This window comes from Stigmatopora nigra, chromosome 19 (assembly GCF_051989575.1).
Source record: "Stigmatopora nigra isolate UIUO_SnigA chromosome 19, RoL_Snig_1.1, whole genome shotgun sequence".
Classification (NCBI taxonomy): Eukaryota; Metazoa; Chordata; class Actinopteri; order Syngnathiformes; family Syngnathidae; genus Stigmatopora; species Stigmatopora nigra.
This window is the reverse complement of record NC_135526.1, coordinates 437,725-459,478: the sequence shown is the minus strand read 5'-3', so window position 1 is coordinate 459,478 and position 21,754 is coordinate 437,725. Positions and strand designations below refer to the sequence as shown.

The window sequence follows — 21,754 nt, the reverse complement described above, 5'->3', positions numbered from 1 at the left end:
GGCGTTTGGGAGTGTACCATTTTGACACGTTTCCTGCTTCAACGTTCTTGGGCTTTTATCTATTTTTTTTCTCGAAAGATGTAGTATAGTCAAATGTTTCTATTGACTGAAAATGCATTTGAAAAGACACGTGGAAGAAAAACGCCTTACCTTGACGCCGACTTGCTGTTATACATGTGTCCTCCGGAGGGCGCACGAGCGACTGCATTTGGAAGCGAAGAGGAAAAACCAGGCATGAAGAAGAGCTGGCTGTCAATACCTAGACAACACACCCCCCTCTCGCAGGAAAGAAACCCCTGTTTCTAAAAACACGGTTGCCATGTCGGCTAGTCGCTGCTGGGGCCGGGGGGCTAGCTAGCTAGCTAGCCAGACAGCCAACGAGCCACCTTGTGCGTAGTTGAAGCCCCCTCTTAGTGGCTAATTTTGAACCACTCTCCGAGCGAGCGAGCGAGCATGAGCGACGACGAAATCTCCATCCGCAAGGACTCGTCCAAAGCCATCCTGCTGACCAAGGACGGCCAGCGCTACATCGTGGGCGACGGGCGCGACGTGATCACGCTGGTCCCCGTGGAGAGCGCCGAGCTGATGGAGCTGGACGACGGCGACGAGGAGAGCGACGCGCTGGAGGCGTTGGACGCGTTGGACGCGTCGGAGCTGCGGGACGGCGCCGTCAGCCCGGAGGAGCTGAACGACGACGAGGCGTCGGAGGGCGACGGCGCCGCGCCCAAGCACTGCACCTACGACGGCTGCACCGAGACCACCACGCAGGTGGCCAAGCAGCGGAAGCCCTGGATGTGCAAGAAGCACCGCAACAAGATGTACAAGGACAAGTACAAGAAGAAGAAAAGCGACCAGGCCATGTCGACCCACAAAATGGAGGTAAGTGCACCATCCGAGGCGATGGCGGGCAGGGAGGGGGTGTTGTTTCGACAAAGCATTCGGCAAAGCATTCGGCAGACTTTTCCTTCCAATCCCTCTACCCAGAGGACACCATTTGCAGCAATCAGGTGTCAGGCGCTTCGTCGTTTCATTGATGAAATTGTCTCTGCTGCTAGATGGGTGGGAACGAAAAGGCGCAAGTGCAAGCGCTCGCTCACCTCAGCCCTGCCCCGGTCCAATCCCCTCGGAGCGGGCCTAGCGTCCGTCGGGGACCGAGGCCTTCTAGCACGGAGGGTAGCCACCCACGTGAAAACAATGGCTCGCATCTGTCTTGTCTGCCGTTTGGTCTTCAGGACAACTGCGAGGAGCGGCCCGTCTCCGTCAACAAGCAGCGTCTGGGGGTGATGGGGGATCGGCCCGTGAGACCCTCCCTCATCGAGCAGGTGCTCAACCAAAAGAGGCTGGTAAGACATTGGCGGCAAGGTCTCAAAAAGTAGGGCAGACTGGTCTGACGCCGCCACCGACGCCGCCGCCCCCGTCTTCTTCCCTCTCTCTGCCAGTCGCTGCTGAGGAGTCCCGAGGTCATCCGCTTCCTGCAGCAGCAGCAGAACATCCTGGCGGCGCAGAGTCGAGGCCTGGCGCTTCAGCGCAACTTGAGCGGATGCTGAGCCAGCCACCCTTATTTATTCCGTGTTCATATTTCCAGCCAACCCTCCACCTTTATTTACTTTCACTGACAGAAGGAGGGAAAATAAAAATGCTTCTATTCGCAAGCGCGGTCTTCTTTCAGCTGGACCCGATGACATTACATGCATACAAATTGTCCGCGTCCTATTCTAGCCTTGGGGAAGGGGGTTGCTTAAAAAGTACAAACATTGGTCAGTAGGTTGAAACAATGAATGAGCGCCGGTCCGTCCGCCACCTCAAGCGGGACCGCCACGGCCCAATTGGACCGCTAGGACACGGAGGAGATGGGATTGTGCGGGGAGCCCATTTGGGTGAGGACCTTGTCCAGCCACTGGAGGGGCCCGTGCAGATGCACCTCGATCCAGCAGGGGGTGCTGGTCACGTCCTGACGGTGATACTCGGCCCCCCAGCCCTAAAAGGAGAGCGCGGCACGGATGACTTTGGAGTGAGCCACAGAGAAAAGCCACGTCGGTCCCGCCCGGTCTCACTTTGACAAAGCTCATGCGGATGGTACACATCTTGGTGAGCTCGTAGACCACCTCGAAGCCGTGGTTGACGGACTGGGCGAGGAGCTGCGCGAACAGCTGGTTGTTGAAGATCTTCAGGCTGCAGCCGCTGGGGATCTTGCACACGGTGGTGGCGTGGAAGCCGTGCTGGAAGTTGCAGTTGCGGCTCTGCACGAACACGCTGCTGTCGCTCAGGCACTCGGCGTACACCTCGCCGCCCACGTAGTACAGGTGGAGCCCTGCCGCGCGCACCGGGGGAGAGAAGTTTGCTTCGTTTTGGAAACTTTTAAACAAAAAATCAAATGTCGCAAGCAGGCAGAAAGCGCGTCTGATATCACCTTTGCCAATGTGCCTCCGCGTGTGCTCGATGGTGGAGTTGCGGTTCACGTTGGACAGCAGGCCCAGGCAGAAGCGCTTTTTGTTGTTGGACGGGTCGGTGAAGCCGTCCACCAGCACGCTGCGCGACGAGGCGTGAAAGCTCTCGCCCACCCGGTTGTTCAGCTCGTAGTAGGCCACCGAGCACCAGTACTCGGGCTCTTCGTAGCACACCGGGCGCAGGTCTGCAAGAGGACGCCACGTTACGTCACGCCACGTCACACGGTCCATGAGCCTCGGCGACCCAACCTTTTCCCCACCGCCGGCGAACTTGCCCGTGTGCGGAGCGGAGATGGTCAGCTTGGCGGGTTCCGTCGAGATGCCGGGTTTCACGTCCTCTCGGGGGGTCGGCTCCGTGCTGCTGTACGGCGGAGGGGGGGTCTCTGCTGCGTGGGGATCCGGTCACACAAAATAGTACAGAGCCAACGACTCGGGTGACGGGCGACCCCATCGGAATCGATACAGAAAGGGCAAAATGGTCATTCCCATTCTCCCAGCCTTAAAGTCCTACCCGTCACGTGGTAAGGGCTCCCCGGCCCGGCGGGGGAGTCGGGGTAACTCTGCGAGGCGGGCGAGCGTCCGCGGCACGAGGAGGACGGCGACGAGGACGACAGGGAGAAGGAGCCCGGCGGGAAGGACTCTGGGTAGCTGGCCTTCCGTGGCGGTGGCGGCGGCGGGAAGGACTCCGGGTAGGTGGCGTTCTGAGGCATGGGCGGCTCGCCGTGCAACGAGGCATTGCGGAATCTGGCCAGCAGGCTGTGCTGGGGGTTGAACTCGCTGTGGCGGGGCACCAGGACGGGCGGCAGCACTGGACGGGCGGCAGACAAAAAGCCATCAGCCTTTGGGACGGGACGGGACGGGGCTTAACGGCGGACGCTCACCGGGCGTTTCCACCCGGCGATAGTGGTAGGGATTGACGCAGATGTCTTTCTGCTTGGAGCCAAAGGGGAAGTCGCAGCAGTCCAGCGCCTTGAGCTCGTGGTGCGACTGCAGGTCGGGCCAGCGCCACACCCGGCAGTAGATGACGTGCGGCAGGCCCTTGCGGTGCGACACCTGCAGTCTCCCGTCCAGCGAGCGTGGGATGGTCACGCACTTGCCTGATGGCCAATAAAGGACGGCAACAAAATCACATCGCTTGCCTGGACGAGACAAGCGCACAAATGTAATAATAATAATAATAATCCACATTTGACCTCCCGTTAACAATGGTCATCTGTTTGGGTGCTTTTCTAGGGACCAATGGCCAAAGTTAGGAGTTTGGGGGAATCATCAAATGCAATAAATCAGCCACATTTGGAGAGGAAAAAACAATCACCAATTGAATTTTATGACGACGGCGGCGGCGGCGCCCATTTAGGCCAGCCACTCACTGGCTTGTCCGGGACAGCTGAGGGCCCTTTCCAGCTCCTCCATGGCTCCCTTCTTCTTCTTGAGCTTCTTGACCAGGGAATCCACGGCCTTTTCAGCCCATTTCTCCTCCTCGTCGCCCTGCTTCCAGCCCAGCAGACGCTTCACCGCCGGGCTGGTGAAGGAGAAGAGCGACGTGATGGACGCCGACGAGCTCATGCTTCCTCTTTGCCTCCTCCCCCGACCGATACTCTAGGTCGGCGACATCTGTCCGCACGGAAGAACGTTGCGGACGGGAGGCACGTTGATCTGAAAGGCTCGGCGCGTGGTACATACTCACCGCCACGGGGCCGTCTTTTCTTCCAAGTGGGCGTGTCCAGAGAAGGTGAGAGGATGGACGGATGGATGGATGCTGCTGAAGAGAGAGAGGACGCTTTTCCAGTCGGGAGGTCTGGCGGCTGTGTCTGTCTTTCTCTTGTGAAGACGCCCAGGAGCCAAAGTGTCTGGCCAGAACAGGAGGAGGGGCGTGCGTGAGCTTTTTGGAGTGCCTTTGCTTGTGTGTGTGTGTGTTGGGGGGGGGGGGGGGGGGTTGTACGTGGATCATTTGAAAATGACGACACAGACGCATGACACTCGATTTGAGCAACTCACATGATCTTCCACGATGACTTAAAAGCATGACATTTCTTTCTGTATAATTACTGTGCCAAGTATTGTCTACTATTACTACACACGCGCGCGTGCGCACACACACACACACACACACACACACACAACTGCTTTATGGAGGCCGGCGTCACACAGTCTGCCGGCTCAGATAGCCCAATTACCTAATGTTTTATCGCCAGGAGCGCCCTCCCTCGAACCCCCCGCCCTCCTCCGCCCCTCTTTCTTCCTCACGCCCACTCCTCGACTACAAAAGTAAACAAGTGGATTCCTCCTGCTTACAACTCCACGCAATACATGCCATGAAAAGGATATTTTCGTCATTCAAACTTTTTTTTTTTACTTATCAATGGCGATAAAGCAGGCGTGGAATAAATTTGATGTTAAGATCTCCCACAACATCTACGCATGCAAAATAAGGTCTCCACAATAGAGTGAATAATCGTGCCTACCTGGTGAAAATGACAACGACGTCTCACCCTCGACTTTGGTAGTGTAATCCAGCAGTGTGTCAATCGATGCTTTGAGAAGGTGCGCGTCTGCACGGTTGTCCTTTCACACGAGTGAGATGAGCACTTCCACCGTGGGCGTTTCAAAACAAGAGGAGCTTGGACACGACATGTCTTTAACCAGCACGTAGTGGAAAAATTAATGAAAGCCATTAACGGACAAATGAATCAATTGAGTACAAATAGGAATGCGCGTGTCGAAGCAGTTGGTGTGAATTTCTACCGGACTTGGCGTGGGCTATTGTTGCGGAGGGCAAGCAGACAGGCTTCCGGCGGTGATTTGGCTGGCTTGTCGGCGCGCGTCCGCCTACCGGAGTCGAGTCCGCTGGCCTCGTTAGTCCGAGCCGATCGAGCGCCACAACAGCAGCCGCGTCGGTGGCGACGTCGGCGTCATGCTGACTGGGACCGCAGCGCCCGGCCCCGGGGAGACAGATCCCTCCGCCGCCGTCTTCCAGTTTACCTGACAAAGACGCTAGAAAGTCCCTCCTCCCATGTCCCGGAAAGCACCAATTAGACACAACGTAAAGGACAAACTTTGGAGACCACATACGTTGGGAATGATATGTCCCAGGCGCAAATTGGAAGGACTTTTGCTACCTTGAGGGGACAGGCCGGTAAAAGCAAGCGGAGGGATACGCACCCAACGACGCCGTGACGCGGTCTGGTCTGGTCCGGCTGGTGACGCAAAGCCCGACTGGCGACGCTCAGTCTGCAAGTTTGACATTTTCCCAGTTTACAGCAACTGCCGAGGAGGCGAGGCGAGGGGGGCATCGCGTCCCCACTTTGTTTTGAGTGCTTCGCCTGGTGCGGTGGCGGCCATCGACCGTGAGGCCTCAAAGTCACTGTCGGGATGGACAAGTGGGTCCCCAATTGAAGAAAAACATTAGGCAACGACGCTGCCAATGTCACAAGAGAATTATTGTTGAAGTCATCCTTCCACGCGCTCTCTGGATCAAATTTGAAAGCTGTATAAACATGACTTAAATACAATAGAAATAAATCAATGATACACATACGCACTTATGTACATACATTCATAAACGTATTGCAGGTTGTAAAATGTGTATGCAATTCACTTGAGTGACCATTGGTCGGCGTTTAGAAGCTCGATAAACATGAACATACTTGGGAGACCAAAAACATTTATTCTTGAAAGAATATCTTGGCAGGAGGAATTGTGGAGATAGTCATTATACATGATGAGAGCCGCTATACATTAAGACAACAGCAAGGGTTATTGGTTAAAATGAAGGGAATTGAAATGGCACCACCCGCTGGACAATAGTCAAAATGGCCATTTCAACCATTTATAAGTGGAATAAATACTACGTACTAGTACAGGTCTTTTTGAATATCCTCCAGGAGTGGAATGCTACCAAATAGGACGATGCGTTAATGTCATGTGAGTTTCTTTTTAACTGTCCTTTACACAATTCTAAAAATAAAAGTCGTTGACATACACTTACTGAGAGAAGTGGCCAGCATGATGTCATAATGAGTGTTTATTCTCCACACTGTGGAGCAGTGGATAAATAAGAGGGCCGGCCAGTTAGGCTCTCCTGGACACAAACGGGCAGCGTCGCTCTCCCCTTCCCCCGACTCGATCTCGGGGAATGATGCGCAGCTCCGAACCGTGTTTCAGGAACACGTTGCCTACATCAACACAGGAGAAAATAAAAGTTGGATTTTTCTAAGTCACAAGTGGGAAAAGCCATCCTCGGGGGCCGCCGTGGTTCCAGTTTTTTTTTTGTTTGTTTGTTTTGGTTCACAAAAGACATTCGATTCAAGTGTCGGTTGGTCGGTCGGGGGTAGTGCTGTAACGAGCCGCACCTGACTGCAATCCACTGATTGCGCCTGCGACATACCACACTGGTGAAACGGTGTCTTGTTTACGGGTTGGGACGAAAGCACCCCCGCACCCACTGTTCACCCGCCAACGGAAAAGTTTGGCCACTCTTGAGCTAAGTGCTACATATTGGAGAAATGAATCCAAATTTCCCAGCTCACCTGCTGTCTGCGCAGGGTTGATTCCAATTCCATCTGCAAGACAAAAAAGTCACTAGGCGGTATGCATTTCTACCTGGCTCACTAGAAACGACTCTGCTCGAGATCCGACCGAGCAAATTCCGGAACTTACCATTGGTGATGATGGCGCTGGTGGCTGATGGAACTTTGAACTGAAGTTCAAGTGAAAAACAAAAACAAAAAAACATAAACGTCCTTAACCGTCATTTCACAAAATGTCATGTAAAATAGGGCACTGTGTCTTGGAGTTGTCTCGTATAGGCATATGTGGAAATGATTCCATTCCAGTGGCCTGAAATTCAAGACTAAAGCTAGCTAGTAGTGGCTTTACAGTGGTTAGGAAGTTGGGCTAAACGTAAGCGTTCTTGGCTTACCTCCTCAGCGGCAAACTTTAACACCGCAGTGAATGGCGTGCTCTCGGGGACACTCAATCTGGGGACATTAAACAAAAAAGGGGACATTAACAATTGACAACAATTTATTTGATCAGAATTGATATTTTCAACATTTGACGGCAACTAAACGAACGATCATCAATAGCAACAGACTAGTGTAGATTACTCACTACACAAGGATGAAAAGACAATTGGGCGTCAACAGCTGCCAGCAAGTTACAATTAAATGAACGTATCTTTTGTAAACAAATTACACGGAGTGGCCGTGCTGCTTATTCTTCTACACTTTGCTGCTTACACCAAACGCCACACGCTCTAACCACTGTTCATAAATCCACGAAAAGAGTGATTTGAGTGAAAGACAGAAAAGATTTGAAACAATAGCCTTTCGCAACGACTTCAAGTCAGTGAGCTGTCAGTGAACTGTTTACACTTACATTTTGAACGGGAGCCGGGGGTCCGACGTCAACGTGATTTTAAACGTTACTTTAGACCTGGGCAAGTGGACAAAAAACTCAATCATTGCCATGGTGTTAGACGAGCATTTCGTCTCAACATGTAGAGAAATGGATAAACGTAAAAGGATAAAAACCTACATTTTTCAGGCGCCGCGACTGGACTAGAGAGCTGCTTGCGCACGACCGGAAGTGCAAAAGGACCCTTACGTACACGTCATCTTTTTAGAGGAGTCTTAAAAACAGAAATATGACTTTTTTTTAGATTAAAAATGCTTCCGCACTCCAACAACAACATGAAAAATGAGATAATTAAAATGTGTGAAGACAGAGATACAAACAAAGAGGAGCTAATACTTTCAGGCAGGCAATGTTTTCGGCCTCCTATTGTTTACCATATGAAAATGCGTTTGCACTGACCGACCACATGAACCAACAAAAAGTCAAAATAGAGCAGGGGACAATTTGTGAGACCAAATATCTGTATAAAATAACTTGGTTTCGTAGTATATATAATTACAACAATAATTAAAATACATCTCGGAAATGTATTGTTCAAGCTTAAACTACGTTCTATTTTTGCCATTGATCAAATCATTCTTACCAAGACATCTTTTTAAACATTTCTTTGTCAACCGTACACAATTCGGAAAGCATAAGTCTTAACTTGAATTAAAAAGTGATTGGCGTTGACCATAAAATATGCTGCGAGTTTAGCAGTATTTTTCTTGAAACTAGCACAACACTACTAGTATTTTTTTAACATTCAACATGTAAAAGGGAATACATATAAAGTTTTTCATATTTCAGCCGCATCTGTATTCTATGTATTTTAGGGAAGCAATTTGGTTTGCAACAGCAAGATATAGTGATTGGATAATATGCTAATATTGTTTTTAAAAATGTGAGGGAAACCAACTATAATGCAAAATGCATGTACTACAACTTCAAGTGAATTTTTCAGGGCACCAAATGATTTGTACCAGTATACAAAGCATTGTGTAGTATTAAAAAAAAAAAAACTAGAAATGTCTTGAGCCGGATGTTTTTTTTTTGTGACATCCATAGAAGAATAACATGAACTCAGAAAGAAGTCAAAAGCATAACGACACGAATCTATCAATTGATAACTTGATGCGTTGACGAGACATCCGTGGACTTCCTTTCAGTCTCTTCTTCTTTGGTGCACGTTTGTTGGTAGACTTTCTCCCGGCAGCACCTAAAGGAGAACGAGATAGGTACGGTCATTCCAACCACGCCCTTCAATGTGTTTAGTTAGGAAGACACTTATAAAATGCAACGCTAGAGGGCGCAGATATGCCAGTCTCCTTTAGTTCACTACAATGAGTTGAAAAAAGAAATAACAGAGCGAAAATAAGTTAGCTTACGTATAATATACTATATTGACCTCCTTGTGAAAATAAGATGTTCTACATTTACAGACTGTTGAATGCGGCAATACAAAAACCTTTTTTTAGCCTATCCTCCAAACGAGCCAGCCAATTAGTGCATTTGAAAGCACGGCGGCACGGGGCCTAAAGAAGCAAACGTTGCCCCGTTCTGTCCCCCCTGGCGCCCCCCCCCCCACCCCCCCACCCGTCCGCGGTTCCCGGGAGACCGATCGCTCACCCGGGGAAGGGCTGCATGTGAGCGAGGGTTTCCGGCAGGGGCATTCCGAAGCTCTCGGGCAGCAGGAGGCTGAGCAACGACGCCGTGGTGATCAGGCCGCCCATCAGCATGTAAGGCAGCGACACCCAATAGCCTCCTGCGCCACACAAGCGCATGTCATGTTGGGGGATTTAATGGGGGATTTGGACTCCGGACCCAGGCGGTCGGCAAATGGCCTTTGGCGCTCGGTCCTTCTTACTCAGGTAGAGGACGTAGGGGGCCAGGATGCTGCCGATCCTGGCGGCCATGGAACAAGCGCCCAAGGCCGTGGTCCTCAACACGGTGGGGTACAGCTCCGCCGAGTAAGCGTACACGTGGCCGAACGCCAGCGTCACGCTGAACTTGCCCATCATCTCCAGGGCCACCGCCACCCGGTCAAGGTCTACGGGCGGGGAGACCCGACGGATGGGTTAGGGTTGAGGGGATTGTCACCCAGGGCGCCCTCGGCGCCCACGGCGCCCACGTGGGTCGGCCACGGCGGGACCCACCCTCTGGAACCAGCTGGGTGGCCAGCAGGAAGAATCCCGAAGCCAAGAGGCACGCCGCCAAGGTGAGCCGGCGCGGACAGCGCCGGAACATGATCCACGTGGCCAGGTAGGCGGGGATCTCCACCGCCCCCGACAGGAAACAGTTGAAGTAGGCGTCGCCGTGGAGGTTGGACGTGTTGAGTGACAGGGCCAAGTAGGCGATGGCGATGGTGTTCCTGTGGATCAGGCACAATGTCACCATGTTTTGGAGCTAAATGTGGAGATACTATCCGGTCTGCCAGCTACCAGACGAGCCAGAGCACCGCCGACATCCAGCGGATGTTGGGAGATCGCAGCATGACGCAGACGCTCACGCCGGCCTTCCCCGAGCCGCCTTCTTTCTACGGAAGCATAAACGTGGCAGCGTGAGCTCATTCCCGGAACACGCTCCATCCACGGGCGCTAACTGGCCCGGCCCGCCACTCAAAGTCAAGAATAGGAGCATGCGGGCCACCACATCCAACTCCTACTGGGAAGAGTAATGAGGCTGGGGGTCAAAGGGTGTACATTTGGCCCACATTCCAGTTCCAGCGGCTTCTCTGGCTCCCCTGCCGGGCCGGACGTGGAAGGGCCGGCACACGTGCCAATTATTGTCGCACGTTGGACATTGAGCAGTCAACCAGATAACGAGGGGAAGGAAAAGGAGGCTTTTAAAGCAGCAAAATCATCTGGGCCGCGCCGGTTTAATGATCGACCGTGACGTGTGCAGAGCGACCCGCTGACCGCCAGCCAGCGACCGCCGTCCACGTGATCCGGGAGGACTGGCCAACCTTTCTGCCCATCAACCTTTATGGTCTTTGCATTGAAAGCAGGTACATTTTCCACTCTTGTCTGATAGTGCCAACCCCGCAAGTGGTTCTCATTTGGCTTTTTTTGGGGGGCATAACGTCCGTCCGCCCTCCTCACGTGCGGCCACGGCACAAACCTGGCGAGGAGCAAAGATCCTGGCGGGCGGTTCCACCTGGTTCCTTCTGGCGGCGCCTTTCAAGATGGCCTCGGCCTCCGCCACTCTTCCCCGAGAGAGGAGCCAGCGAGGAGACTCGGGGATGAACCTGCGCCCCCCAAAAAAAAAAAACAACAAAAAACAACCCAAGACCAATGTGGGCTTTTTTTTCTCTCCTCTTTTTGAGGAGAGGCCCGCCCACGTGGGCACCTACCACCATAGAATTAAGAGCAGGAAACCGGGCGCGGTGATGCCCAGCTGCAGCGTCCTCCAATCTCGAATAAAGTAGGCGTGGAGGGGCAGCAGCAAGTAGCCCACGGCGAAAAATAAACAGGCGCCTGCCGTGGAGAAGAACTGGCGCACGCCAGGACTGAGGGTCTCCGTCCCTGGAAGAGAACCACCACCTTTTATGACGGCCGCGGGCACTTGGGCACCTCTCATCCGGCATTTTGAGCATTTGGGGTACCCAGCACGTAGGCGGCCAAGTAGTTGGAGATGTGGAAGACGCCGGACAAAAAGTAGAGGATGACAAAGGGCATCCAGGAGTGACAAAATCCCTGGAGCAGGGAGCAGAAGGTCTGGCCCGCAAGGGCCACAAACAGCACCTTCTTCCTGCCAAAGCTGCAAAGAAGTGCAAAGAAATCCAAAATGATTGAAGGCACATTCCAACAAAAAAAGACACGAGTGATTGAAGGCACATTCCAACAAACAAACAAAAAGACACTTATTTGCCAGGTGCGTGTTGTGGCTTGACCTGTCTGACAGTTGACCCGAAATGAAGGACCCGGCCAGGAAGCCGCCAAAGTAGACGGACAAGGTCAGCGGCTTCTTCCACTTTTGCCCGCACACCAGGTCCCACTGTGACGGAGCACGGCGACAAAAAATAGGGAAAAACATTCACGCCCGGCCGTCCTGGAGGGGACCAACGGGACGGGATGCACACCCTCCCCTTTCAAATGGACAAAGTCACTTCAAGGCGTCGGACGGCGGGACCGGCCGGGGCTGATATTTGACTAACTTTCACGGGGAAATACTTACTGATTGATTGGCAGGGTACATTTTTAACATTGGGACTGGACGTGTGGGAGGACTCTTTGTCCTTTTAACCCTCACCCCCCCCAAAACCAACAGCAGACAACGGGCCACATTTTGCAAAGTGCTAAAAAGCCCGGGTGGCGGCGGTGGCGGCGGTGGCGGCGGTGGCGGCGGCGGCTGGCGACAGACTCACCTCGGACACGATGGTGGAGACGTAGACGCTGCGGTCGTACTCCCAGCCGTCCAGGCAGGCCTCCCTGGGCACGGCGCTCAGGTTGACGTGGGAGGGCGGGGCGCCCGCCTCCGAGTAGGCCCGGATCAGGTCCAGCCGGTAGCGGGAGCACTCGGCCGGCCGCCCGTCCTCCTCGATGGGGACGCTGGCGCGCCGCCACTCCGGGGTCAGGTTGAGCGCCCCCGGGGGCACCAGGCAACGGTGGGACGGCGTGTCGGCCACGAAGATGACCACCAGGCTGCCGTAGCCGTTGGGGATCATGGTGACGCAGAGCAGCAGGCACAGGCGCCGCTGGAAGGGGCCCCAGTCCCCCAGGAAGGCCGTGTCGGCCTCGTAGTCGTGGGCGCCTCCGTCCATCCTCGCCGCCGCCGACGGCCCGTTCCGGAGCGGAGGGGCTTTTTGTTCCGCCGCTCCGCTCCAGTGAGAGCCGACACCCCCCCCCCCCCCCCCCCCCCCCCCCAGACCTAACGCCCGCCCCCCAGATGGCGCGCACTCCCGCACGCTGAGACGCGCGCGCGCACCCGAGTGCAGGGCGGGTGAGGTTCTGAAATGGAAATGACGGAGGACTAGTCGTAACCCGGCAAAAAAAAGAAAAAGGGGTCCGTTGAAGTCCACTCGAATTCAGACGGCCGGGAAAGGTGAGGTCATCAACGTCAAGCAATGACTTGCACGGCGCTTCCTTCCAATGTCTCCACTTTGGGACTGGCCGACGGCATTCCTCTTGTCGGAGCGGCCTTCTTTACACGGCGTGGGGATTCATCCTACAGAAAAAAGGTTTCGGGATGCCGAAAATCAACGCTGTTAAGCCAGTGCACGGGATTTCTTAATTGTAAAAAAAAACTATGTCTCGATGTGGCTACGCTGAACGGGAATTCAACTCAATCCTTGATTCTCTTTTTTTGTCCCATTGTGTGACTTTGGTGCTCCTGGCAAAAGCCCATGACGGAAATTGTCGCTGGCAAAAAATCCAAACCTTTGCAAACTTTTTCCTTTTGAAAATGGCGGGATGTACTTGGTCTTGTCCGAAGGTTTGAACAACTTTCCCTCCCCCCACGTCTTCCCAGCCAGTCTTTGACGCGCGCGCGTTAACAATTAGGCCCCCAAAACTCGAATGCAGCGTCCGGCGAGGAGGCGTGGCCTTAAATCACGGCCCTTTTGTGTGCCGGAAAGCTACTTAGCGCCATTTAGAGTCGGAGCACGTGCCCCCCTCTCTGGGGAATTTCAACGTGCGGAATGTTGTTTGGAGAAAAGAGCGTCCCGCCGCCACGGCAGCGGGACGCGCTCGGCGGGGCAGATGGAGCCGGCAACGTACAACTCTTTCATCATCCAAATCCAATCAGACGTCGGAGGGGACGTGTCGGGGAGAAATCACCCTCCCCCCCCCCCCGAACGTAGTGGAGTCCTTTCCCGGCGGCGGGCGAGGGGGGTTTAATCCTGGGCCGGGGGCCGCCGAGGGGATTGACTGGCTCACCGCGGGTCCCGCTCAGTGAGAGTGGTCCGGGTGCGCTGACGGTTCTTGTCGCCGTCTCGGTCCCACTCCCAGTCCACGCGCCCGACGCCATGGGCGACTACAACCAAGACACGGCCTTCCTGGGCCAAAGGGGACCCTACTTTTGGACCACCTTCTTCCTTCTCAACAGCATCTTCGTGTCCACGGGATTCAACGGCCTCTACATGGTCTTTGTCGGGGCCTCCCCCGAGCACCGCTGCCTGGTCCCGCCGGGGCACCTGACGGAGGCCTGGCGGGAGGCCGCCATCCCCGTGGTCCTGGTGGAGGGCCGGGAGGTGCGCAGCCGCTGCCGGCGCTACAAATTGGAGGTGCTGCGGAACCTGTCGGCCGGGGGCTACGCTCCGGGGACGGACGTGGACCTGGCGCTGCTGGAGCAGGAGGGCTGCTCGGACGGCTGGAACTACAGCAAGGAGCTGTACCGGGGGGCCAACATCGTCACCGAGGTGAGTAGAGGCCGATCGGCGGGCGGGCGGGCCGGCCGATCGGGCGGCCCGCCCGCCAAAGGACGCCTTTGGCCAATGGGCCGGCCCCCAGCGTTGACCACCGTCTTTGCAGTGGGACCTGGTCTGTGACGACCAGTGGAAAGTTCCTTTCGCGTCCTCCACTCTGTTCGTGGGCTACCTGCTGGGTTCGCTGATCTCGGGCCAGCTTTCCGACAGGTATTGGGCGCCGTTGCGCAGGTTCAATTTTTTCAAAAGGCATAGAAATGGGCCACATGGCGAGCGTGGGGCAGGCGCTGGGACCCCAAAGTGCGCGGGGTGGGCTCAAATCAAATCCCCGGACTTGATTGTCTCTCTCTCTCTCTTTGCTGAGTGGAATGCTCCTTCCGATGGCCTTCAGCCGTGCTCTCCTTTGCTTGACTCCCAATTTTCCCCTGCCTGACGTCGGGCCGTCGTTTTTGGAAGCGTCGTTATCCTTTCCTTTTCACTCTGGTTCTGTTGCAGCTGTAAAAACCCCTGCGGCGTCCCCCTACACGCACCAAGATGCGAGGGCAAAGGCAACAAGTGGAGGTTGTCGCCGCCAGCTGCAGGGTCAGCCAGTGCGCAAAGGGCGCCACAAACGGGACAGACAGCCTTACAACTTAACAAAAAAAAAAACCCCAAAGCCCAGAAAGCAAGCCCCTTTTGATTCGATCCCTAACCCAGCAGTTCTTCAGTACTGGAAATACTTTGTTGAGGTGCTTTAAAACTCACCAGTAAGACGGAGGAGTACTAGAGATCTAGGCCAGGAGCGCCGGCGGATCCAGCCCAGACGGCCGCCGGCTGGGATGCCGTGAATGGCCATGACTTTACGGGCGGATGTCCCGCCATGAGACCCGGAATGTCGGCATTTGGAAGGTGGTTTTGGCCAGCCCCTCCAATTAGCATGCGGTGGCTTTCTCCTTTTAGATTTGGAAGGAAGAAGATGGTTTTCCTGTCTCTCGGAGCTCAGGGCGTCTCCGTCCTGTTGCAGTCTCTGTCCCGGTCGTGGTCCATGTTTTGCATCAGCTTCCTGTTGGTGGGCGCCTCGCAGATTTCCCTCTACATCTCCGCCTTTGTGCTAGGTAGGGTGTGGCGAGCTCTCGTCGTCTGGCACGCTCCTTTTCTCTCTCTGCGCCCGGGTAGGAACGGAGCTGTTGAGCAAGACATTACGCGTGATCTTCACCACGCTGGGCGCCTTCCTCTTCTACTGCATGGGCTACATGGCGCTGCCGTGGATGGCCTACGCCATCGGGGAGTGGAGGACGCTCCTGGCCGTCCTGTCGGCCACCTCCGTGCTCTACCTCCCCCTCTGGTGGTACGCTACGGGCCCGGGCCCGGAGGCATCCCGGACGGAAGGTCTCTGACCCCGAATGCGGGCCGGCAGGTTGATCCCAGAGTCCCCCCGCTGGTTGATCACTCGGGGAAGAGTGGCCGAGGCCGAGGCCATCGTGCGAGAGGCCGCCCGCAAGAACAGAGTGGAGCCGCCGCTGGTTATCTTCAGGGGAACGGAGGTGTGCTTGGGCCGGGCCCGCCGGGAGCGCCGACCCGCCCACCCAGACGTCCAGTGTGGCACTTATCTTCTTTTTGGCGTCTCCTAGTCGTTGCCTCCCGGCAAGACGTACACCATGCTGGACGTCCTGAGATTGCGGAACATCCGATGCATCACGCTCATGTGTCTCGTTCTGTGGTAGGCGTTAAAAAAAAATTACAAAAAATTGGGAATCCAAAAAAGATGAAAAAGAAAGCCACGTGTGTTCCATCTCATCCCAAACAGGATGGCCATCAACGTGGGCTATTTCGGTTTATCCCTCAACACCTCCAACCTCGGCGGCGACCCCTACATGAACTGCTTCCTGTCGGCCGGCGCCGAGGTGCCGGCCTACGTGGTGTCCACGTGGCTCCTGAAGAGATGCCCCAGGAGGGCTCTACTGTCCACCTTCCTGGTCACGGGCGGAGGAGTCCTGCTGCTCATCCAGTTCATTCCGGCCAGTAAGCGGGACCCCGGTCCATTCCAACTCTATTCTCGGGACGGGGCGGCGTTTCTACTTCCGGGCGGTGGACGCAACTTTGCTCTCTCTTCCAGGCCTGGGCTACGTGGCCTTAGCTCTGGAAATGACCGGCAAGTTCGGCTTCACCATGGCCTTCGGCGTCGTCTACATCTACACGGCGGAGGTCTACCCCACGGTGCTCAGGAACCTGGGCATGGGGATGTGCTCGTCGGCGGCCCGCCTCGGGAGCATCACGGCTCCCTACGTGGTCTACCTAGGCACGCCGGCCACCCCCCGAGATGGGCCCGCCCGCCCGCCCGCCGTACCCGTATAGCCGGCGTTTCCCCGGACTTCCCCTAACGCGCCTTTTCCACCGGCAGGCAGGTACGATAAGGCCCTGCCGTACATTCTCATGGGAAGCGTGACGGCGGCCTCTTCCGTGGTCAACGTCTTCCTTCCGGAGACGTTGAACAGAGACCTCCCGGAGACTCTGGAACAGATGCAGGAATGGCGAGGGTGAGTAAGGCCGCTGGAGAAGGAGACGGACCCGAGCATCCGCCCACCCACCGGCTATGTCTTCAGGTGGCGCTGTTTGACCAAAGAGAAGAGCAATTGTGAAAAGGGGGCGAGTGGCCCGGCGCCAAAGCAGAGTGAAGAAGACAAAGGTGACCTGCAGAGCATCCTTCTGGAGCTTCCCAAGTAGCACTTTTGGTGCCACCAAGACAAGCTCGCTTTGGACTTGAAATGGGAAAATGCTCCAAATGCATGGCTACTTCCCTGACTCCTCTTGAAAGAAATCAATGTGTGAATAAAAGCAAATGGAAACTCTGGGCTGGCTGCCTTTATGAAAGTAACAAACATTTTGTTGGCCACAAGAAGGAGAGGAAGGAGAGGGAGTCAGTGCGTACTCGCGTGAGCCTTTAAGAAGCAACTTCATGACCTGAAAATCACAGAGTTGAATGATTGACGGCGACTGTAAAAAGACGGGTTAATGGTTGACCCGCCGTCCACGGGCGGGCGGCCCACTGGCCTTTTCTATCCGCGTGGGCGGAAGACGGCACACTAGCCGAAGGTTCCCGCTGACGGATGACGCCTCGGCGGGTCGCTGGGTTTCCGGTCGGGCCACGGGTTTGAGCATGGGCGCCGCGCCGCTCCGAGATTATGACGCCATCACTTCCTTTCTGGGACAATGGGGAGCTTTTCAGCGGCGTGTTTTCCTGGCCTTGGCCATCAGCATCTACCCCAACGGCTTCATCGGCATTTACGTGGTGTTTGTGGCGGACACGCCGCGTCACCACTGCCGCGTCCCCGCCGACGCCAACATCAGCCAGGCCTGGAGGAACGTGTCCGTCGTGGCGGAAGGCGCCGCCGCTCCCCGCTCTTGCTCCAGGCTCAACTTGGAGACGGTCAAGAAGTACTCGGAGAACGGCACGCCCCCGGACGGAGTCGACGTGGCCGCCATTCCTTTGGAGTCCTGCCTGGACGGCTGGACGTACAGCAAAGACATCTACGAGTCCACCATCGCCTCCGAGGTGAACCAGAAGGCTTTGCGAAGTGTGTGGGTTTTTTTTTAAGGGGGGGGGGCATGTTTTTAAAACTCCAAGGATAACGGGGTGTGGGATGGAGTTGTCGGTAAAACCACGACGTTGGGTTCGCTAAAATAGCCTCTTTAAAACATGTCCAAGCCACTGGACCTGTCGCTAACGCAAGGTTGACCTTCTTCAGTGGGATCTGGTTTGTGACGACGCTCACAAAATCCCATTGTGCAGCTCCATCCACTACCTGGGCGTACTGGTGGGGGCCTTCGTGTCGGGCCAGTTGTCAGACAGGTAGGTGGGAAAGGCCGCGTTCGCCGTCGCCGGAACCAAAAAAAAACCAAAGAGAGGGGAACACGGGTATCCCCAGATACGGGAGGAAGCCGGCGCTCTTTGCCATGATGCTCCTGCAGACGGTGGCCATAACGGCGCAGATCTTCTCCAACAGTTGGGAGCTTTTCACCGCCACCTTCTTCCTGGTGGGAGCCGGCGGCTTCTCCAACTACATCATCGCCTTCGTGCTGGGTGACGGGAGCCGCCCGGCCTTCTCCCGCCGCTTCGGGCGCCGCTTCGGGCGGCGCTTCGGGCGCGTGACCCGTCTGGTCCGCTCTGCTCTTCTCAGGGACGGAGATCCTGAGCCCCGCGGCCCGGGTGGTCTTCTGCTCGCTGGGCGTGTTCATGAGCTCCGCCATCGGCTACATGCTCTTGCCACCCGTGGCCTACTTGATTCGCTCCTGGCGTCTGCTCCTGATCCCCATGGCCGCCAGCGGACTCATCTACATCCCCCTGTGGTGGTGAGCGGGCCGTGGAATGGACGTGCGCCGGAGCCCGTCCATTCCACGCCTCACCTTTGGCCAGGTTCATACCCGAGTCGCCGCGCTGGCTGCTGTCCCGGGGCAGAGTGGAGGAGGCGGAGGCCATCCTGAAGGAGGCCGCCAGGATGAACGGGGTGGCCCTTCCGCAAGCCATCTTCACGGAGGCCGAGGTGAACGTGCCCATGTTAAAGTCCCGAGCGGAAAAGTCTAGTAGCCCCGGCAAACCTCGGATAGCTCCGTTGAAATGTCTACTACGGTGGCCAATGGCACCAAAATGCTTGATAGGACTTGTGAGGAGGGAGCACGCACTCATGCCATCTTTTCTTTCAGATTGACAACGTGATGAGGATGAAAGGCAAAAAGTACAACATTAGCTCCATTCTGCGCAGCTGCAACATCTTCAGCATCACCCTGTTGTGTTCAATTCTGTGGTACGTCCCTCTTTTGTATGACCAAGCGTTGACAGGCGCATTTCAAACGGGCATAAAATCATCGAAACACTATCTGCCACCCTAACCCCGGTACCAAGCTATTCCTTTGCATCCGAGACCAAAGCGGTTCAGATTTACGACCTAGCGGACGGGGCCTTTTAAGACGAGGTTTTGAGGTCCCGATAGACGGGACAGTCAAAAGAGGGCAGGGCAGAAAAGTCCCATCTTTGGCGGGGGTAAAAGATTGACGGGTCGCCGGGCAGGTTCGTCATCACCCTCAGCTACTACGCTCTGATCCTCAACACGTCCAACCTTCACGGCGACCCCTACCTCAACTGCTTCTTGTCGGCGGTGACGGAGGTCCCGGCGTACCTGATAGCCTTGCTGCTGCTACGCTTCTGCCACCGCCGCCTGTGCCAGTGGTCCACGCTGCTGACGGGCGGCGTCATGATCCTCTGCGTCCACCTCATTCCCATAGGTGACGACCACTTCCCGTGTCCGCTTCAAGCGCACGCCCGCGTCCGCTTCAAGCGCCCGCGTCGGCTTTGCAGATCTGCCGTGGGTGGCCCTACTGCTGGAGATGCTGGGCAAATTCGGCGTGACGGCGGCCTTCTGCGTGGTGTACGCCGTCACCTCCGAGCTCTTCCCCACCGTCATCAGGAACACGGCCATGGGCTGCTGTTCCATGGCGGCCCGCATCGGGACCATCATCTCGCCCTTCATCATCTACCTCGGTGGGTGCGCTCGTCCACCCCGACTTTAACGCCGACGAAAACGGCCTCAGGGGCTGCATTTGTCCCTCCGCAGGACAATATTATAAGAGCCTACCGTACATTGTCATGGGGGCTTTGGCCATCTCTGGAGCCTTCCTGTGTCTTCTTCTGCCAGAGACATTTGGGAAGCCTTTGCCCGAGACCCTGACGCAAATGCAGCCCGTGTGCAGGTGACTTGAACTATTTCAAAAGAGAAGTTTAAAAAAAAACAACAACAACAACAAAGACAACAACGAAAAACCTCCCCCGATCAAGAAATCCTAAAAATGTCTGGACATGACGTCTGGCTATTTGTGTGCAGGCCGAAAGGAAAGAAGGAAGAAAACAAAAGGGAAGCTGAAGAAGAACGGGTGAACCCTTATCAAAGTCAAGAAACCAAGTTGTAAAGGATACAGCTTTTGTGAAAATTCCAATATTCTGTAATCATGGAAAGAAAATCAAAATCAATTGTGCTTCATTTGAAATGCATCTGACAACATTTTCCTTTGACAAAATAAACATTCATTCGTACGTACAATGTTTTTCATATTCCATTTGAGAGATTTCAAAATTCATTTGAACTCATTTTAAATGAGGTTAAAGCTACGTATTTTACAGTCCTTGGACCTTAATCTGTCTCGATTAGACTACCATTGAGGTACAAAACTTTGGTTTTCATAACTGTCACAGTGCAATTTTACAACTGATTGGCAATGAGTAACAGAATTACGTACTGTATGTATATAATAAGAGTGCACTTTTCAGTTTCAGCGATTCATATTTTGGTATTTTTGAAGCCATTATTGTATCCCCCCCCCCCCCCCCCCACACACACACGTTTTTTTTAATCACGTGAATACATAGATGCGTATAAAATGAATGAAATGAAAACAAATACCTGTATGTACGTAATGAGAAATAGTCTATTGTGGAACATTTTCCAGTGTGCGGTTGAACGAAACGCCGCTTGAGAACAGGCGAGAGAGAGAGAGAGAGAGAGAGCCACCTGGGGGAGACAAAGTTGGAAACCTTCACGTGGTGTCTCCTGAGAGGCCGCTCGCCGCGGCCTGCGAATTCCAACAAATACCACTCAGAGCTGCCAACAAGGAACGTGGCACCCTACGTTTTTCATCCAGCCGGAGACATTTGACTGCCCCTCACCTCCGACTACCCCCCGGATGAAATAACCCGCGTTCCAGTGGCAACTCTAGCGCTATCTGAGGGCAATCCTCAGGCGCTTGTAGTGCAACAACAACAACAACAAAGAGCCACCTGCGAACGAGTGCTTTTCCCGGCCGGTTGGGAGGGGGGGCATTTCTTGGGAAATGGCTTTGAAGATCCTGCGCCTCCAGCTGGAGAAAAGAGGTACTGTGTCCGAATAGTCACCTGACTTCCCCTAAATCACGCCATAGCCTGCCTGACCCTTCTTCTTTTGTGTAATCCTGATTTATGATGGTTAAATAATGTCAGCGAGGGCAAAGTTAGGTAGAAAAAAAAGCAAGACAACTAGTCTTAATGATTTTTAGGTGTAAAAAAATGTTTTTGTTATACCTGCTGCCGCGTTATCGCACCTGCTGGCACACCTTTGGTTGTAGGCAAAGAGAAGATACATTCCATTTGTTTGTCTGGATTGTGTGATAAGTCATCAAAAGGCTTTGACCTCGATAAATATCTGCTAACGTTAAACGAGTGTTGTTCCAGTGTACGTTGGTGTCTGTTGAGCGTCCGGTTCAGGACTCGTTAGTTTCTGGCAAATAGTTATTGAAGTCGATTTTGGGATCTGGGGCCACGCCACGCATTCTTAAATGACTAGCATTCACTGGCAACCTTTCCATTGCAACTAGTATTGAGAAAGGAAGCACGCGATAGTTAGAAAGCAAACCAAACCATCCCCCTGTGCACGTTCATTCATTTGGATAGCAGACGTCTATGGCCGTCAATAGCTCGTGATGATGATGACGACCATTGCGCGCTAAAAAGTGCATCTTGTAGCACCTTCTATTGCCATTACAA

At 54.6% G+C, this 21,754-nt stretch overlaps 6 protein-coding genes across 9 annotated transcripts; 3 read left to right on the top strand and 3 right to left on the bottom strand.

Annotated features, from left to right (window-relative positions):
- The first annotated feature begins 230 nt into the window (after positions 1-230).
- rfxap (regulatory factor X-associated protein) lies at positions 231-1,585 on the top strand. 2 transcript variants are annotated; one of them, XM_077740407.1, is made up of 3 exons: positions 231-879; positions 1,056-1,343; positions 1,440-1,585. In XM_077740407.1, the coding sequence occupies exons 1-3, from the start codon at positions 454-456 to the stop codon at positions 1,545-1,547; spliced, it is 822 nt and encodes a 273-aa protein (XP_077596533.1). In that variant the 5' UTR covers positions 231-453; the 3' UTR covers positions 1,548-1,585. The 2 variants fall into 2 exon arrangements, with proteins under 2 accessions (XP_077596533.1, XP_077596534.1); XM_077740408.1 differs by having other exon boundaries at positions 235-879; positions 1,233-1,343.
- Positions 1,581-5,872, bottom strand: smad9 (SMAD family member 9). 3 transcript variants are annotated; one of them, XM_077740400.1, is made up of 11 exons: positions 5,567-5,870; positions 5,193-5,455; positions 4,913-5,083; positions 4,135-4,297; positions 3,818-4,061; positions 3,329-3,544; positions 2,959-3,255; positions 2,723-2,833; positions 2,411-2,632; positions 2,055-2,311; positions 1,581-1,978 (listed from the first exon to the last, which is right to left on the bottom strand). In XM_077740400.1, the coding sequence occupies exons 5-11, from the start codon at positions 4,011-4,013 to the stop codon at positions 1,835-1,837; spliced, it is 1,443 nt and encodes a 480-aa protein (XP_077596526.1). In that variant the 5' UTR covers positions 4,014-4,061; positions 4,135-4,297; positions 4,913-5,083; positions 5,193-5,455; positions 5,567-5,870; the 3' UTR covers positions 1,581-1,834. The 3 variants fall into 3 exon arrangements, with proteins under 3 accessions (XP_077596526.1, XP_077596527.1, XP_077596525.1); XM_077740401.1 differs by having other exon boundaries at positions 3,818-3,969; positions 5,193-5,872; XM_077740399.1 differs by having other exon boundaries at positions 5,193-5,870.
- A 222-nt stretch (positions 5,873-6,094) lies between these two features.
- On the bottom strand, positions 6,095-8,124 carry ufm1 (ubiquitin-fold modifier 1). The gene is made up of 6 exons (XM_077740411.1): positions 7,986-8,124; positions 7,827-7,883; positions 7,369-7,426; positions 7,107-7,146; positions 6,977-7,009; positions 6,095-6,622 (listed from the first exon to the last, which is right to left on the bottom strand). Coding segments are annotated over exons 1-6 (294 nt in total). The 5' UTR covers positions 7,988-8,124; the 3' UTR covers positions 6,095-6,518.
- Positions 8,125-8,308: 184 nt separating this feature from the next.
- Positions 8,309-12,680, bottom strand: LOC144212478 (solute carrier family 22 member 4-like). Its single transcript, XM_077740395.1, has 10 exons — positions 12,211-12,680; positions 11,737-11,840; positions 11,449-11,603; positions 11,197-11,368; positions 10,965-11,091; positions 10,286-10,380; positions 10,001-10,215; positions 9,712-9,894; positions 9,474-9,609; positions 8,309-9,063 (listed from the first exon to the last, which is right to left on the bottom strand). Exons 1-10 carry the CDS (start codon positions 12,604-12,606, stop codon positions 8,964-8,966), a joined length of 1,683 nt encoding a protein of 560 aa, XP_077596521.1. The 5' UTR covers positions 12,607-12,680; the 3' UTR covers positions 8,309-8,963.
- Positions 12,681-12,732: 52 nt separating this feature from the next.
- Positions 12,733-17,036, top strand: slc22a5 (solute carrier family 22 member 5). Its single transcript, XM_077740394.1, has 10 exons — positions 12,733-14,202; positions 14,315-14,418; positions 15,148-15,302; positions 15,364-15,535; positions 15,605-15,731; positions 15,819-15,907; positions 15,995-16,209; positions 16,304-16,486; positions 16,589-16,724; positions 16,791-17,036. Exons 1-10 carry the CDS (start codon positions 13,810-13,812, stop codon positions 16,909-16,911), a joined length of 1,695 nt encoding a protein of 564 aa, XP_077596520.1. The 5' UTR covers positions 12,733-13,809; the 3' UTR covers positions 16,912-17,036.
- A 231-nt stretch (positions 17,037-17,267) lies between these two features.
- slc22a4 (solute carrier family 22 member 4) lies at positions 17,268-20,279 on the top strand. The gene is made up of 10 exons (XM_077740398.1): positions 17,268-17,740; positions 17,934-18,037; positions 18,114-18,268; positions 18,366-18,537; positions 18,602-18,728; positions 18,889-18,989; positions 19,253-19,467; positions 19,541-19,723; positions 19,797-19,932; positions 20,064-20,279. The coding sequence occupies exons 1-10, from the start codon at positions 17,345-17,347 to the stop codon at positions 20,146-20,148; spliced, it is 1,674 nt and encodes a 557-aa protein (XP_077596524.1). The 5' UTR covers positions 17,268-17,344; the 3' UTR covers positions 20,149-20,279.
- Positions 20,280-21,754: the final 1,475 nt, after the last annotated feature.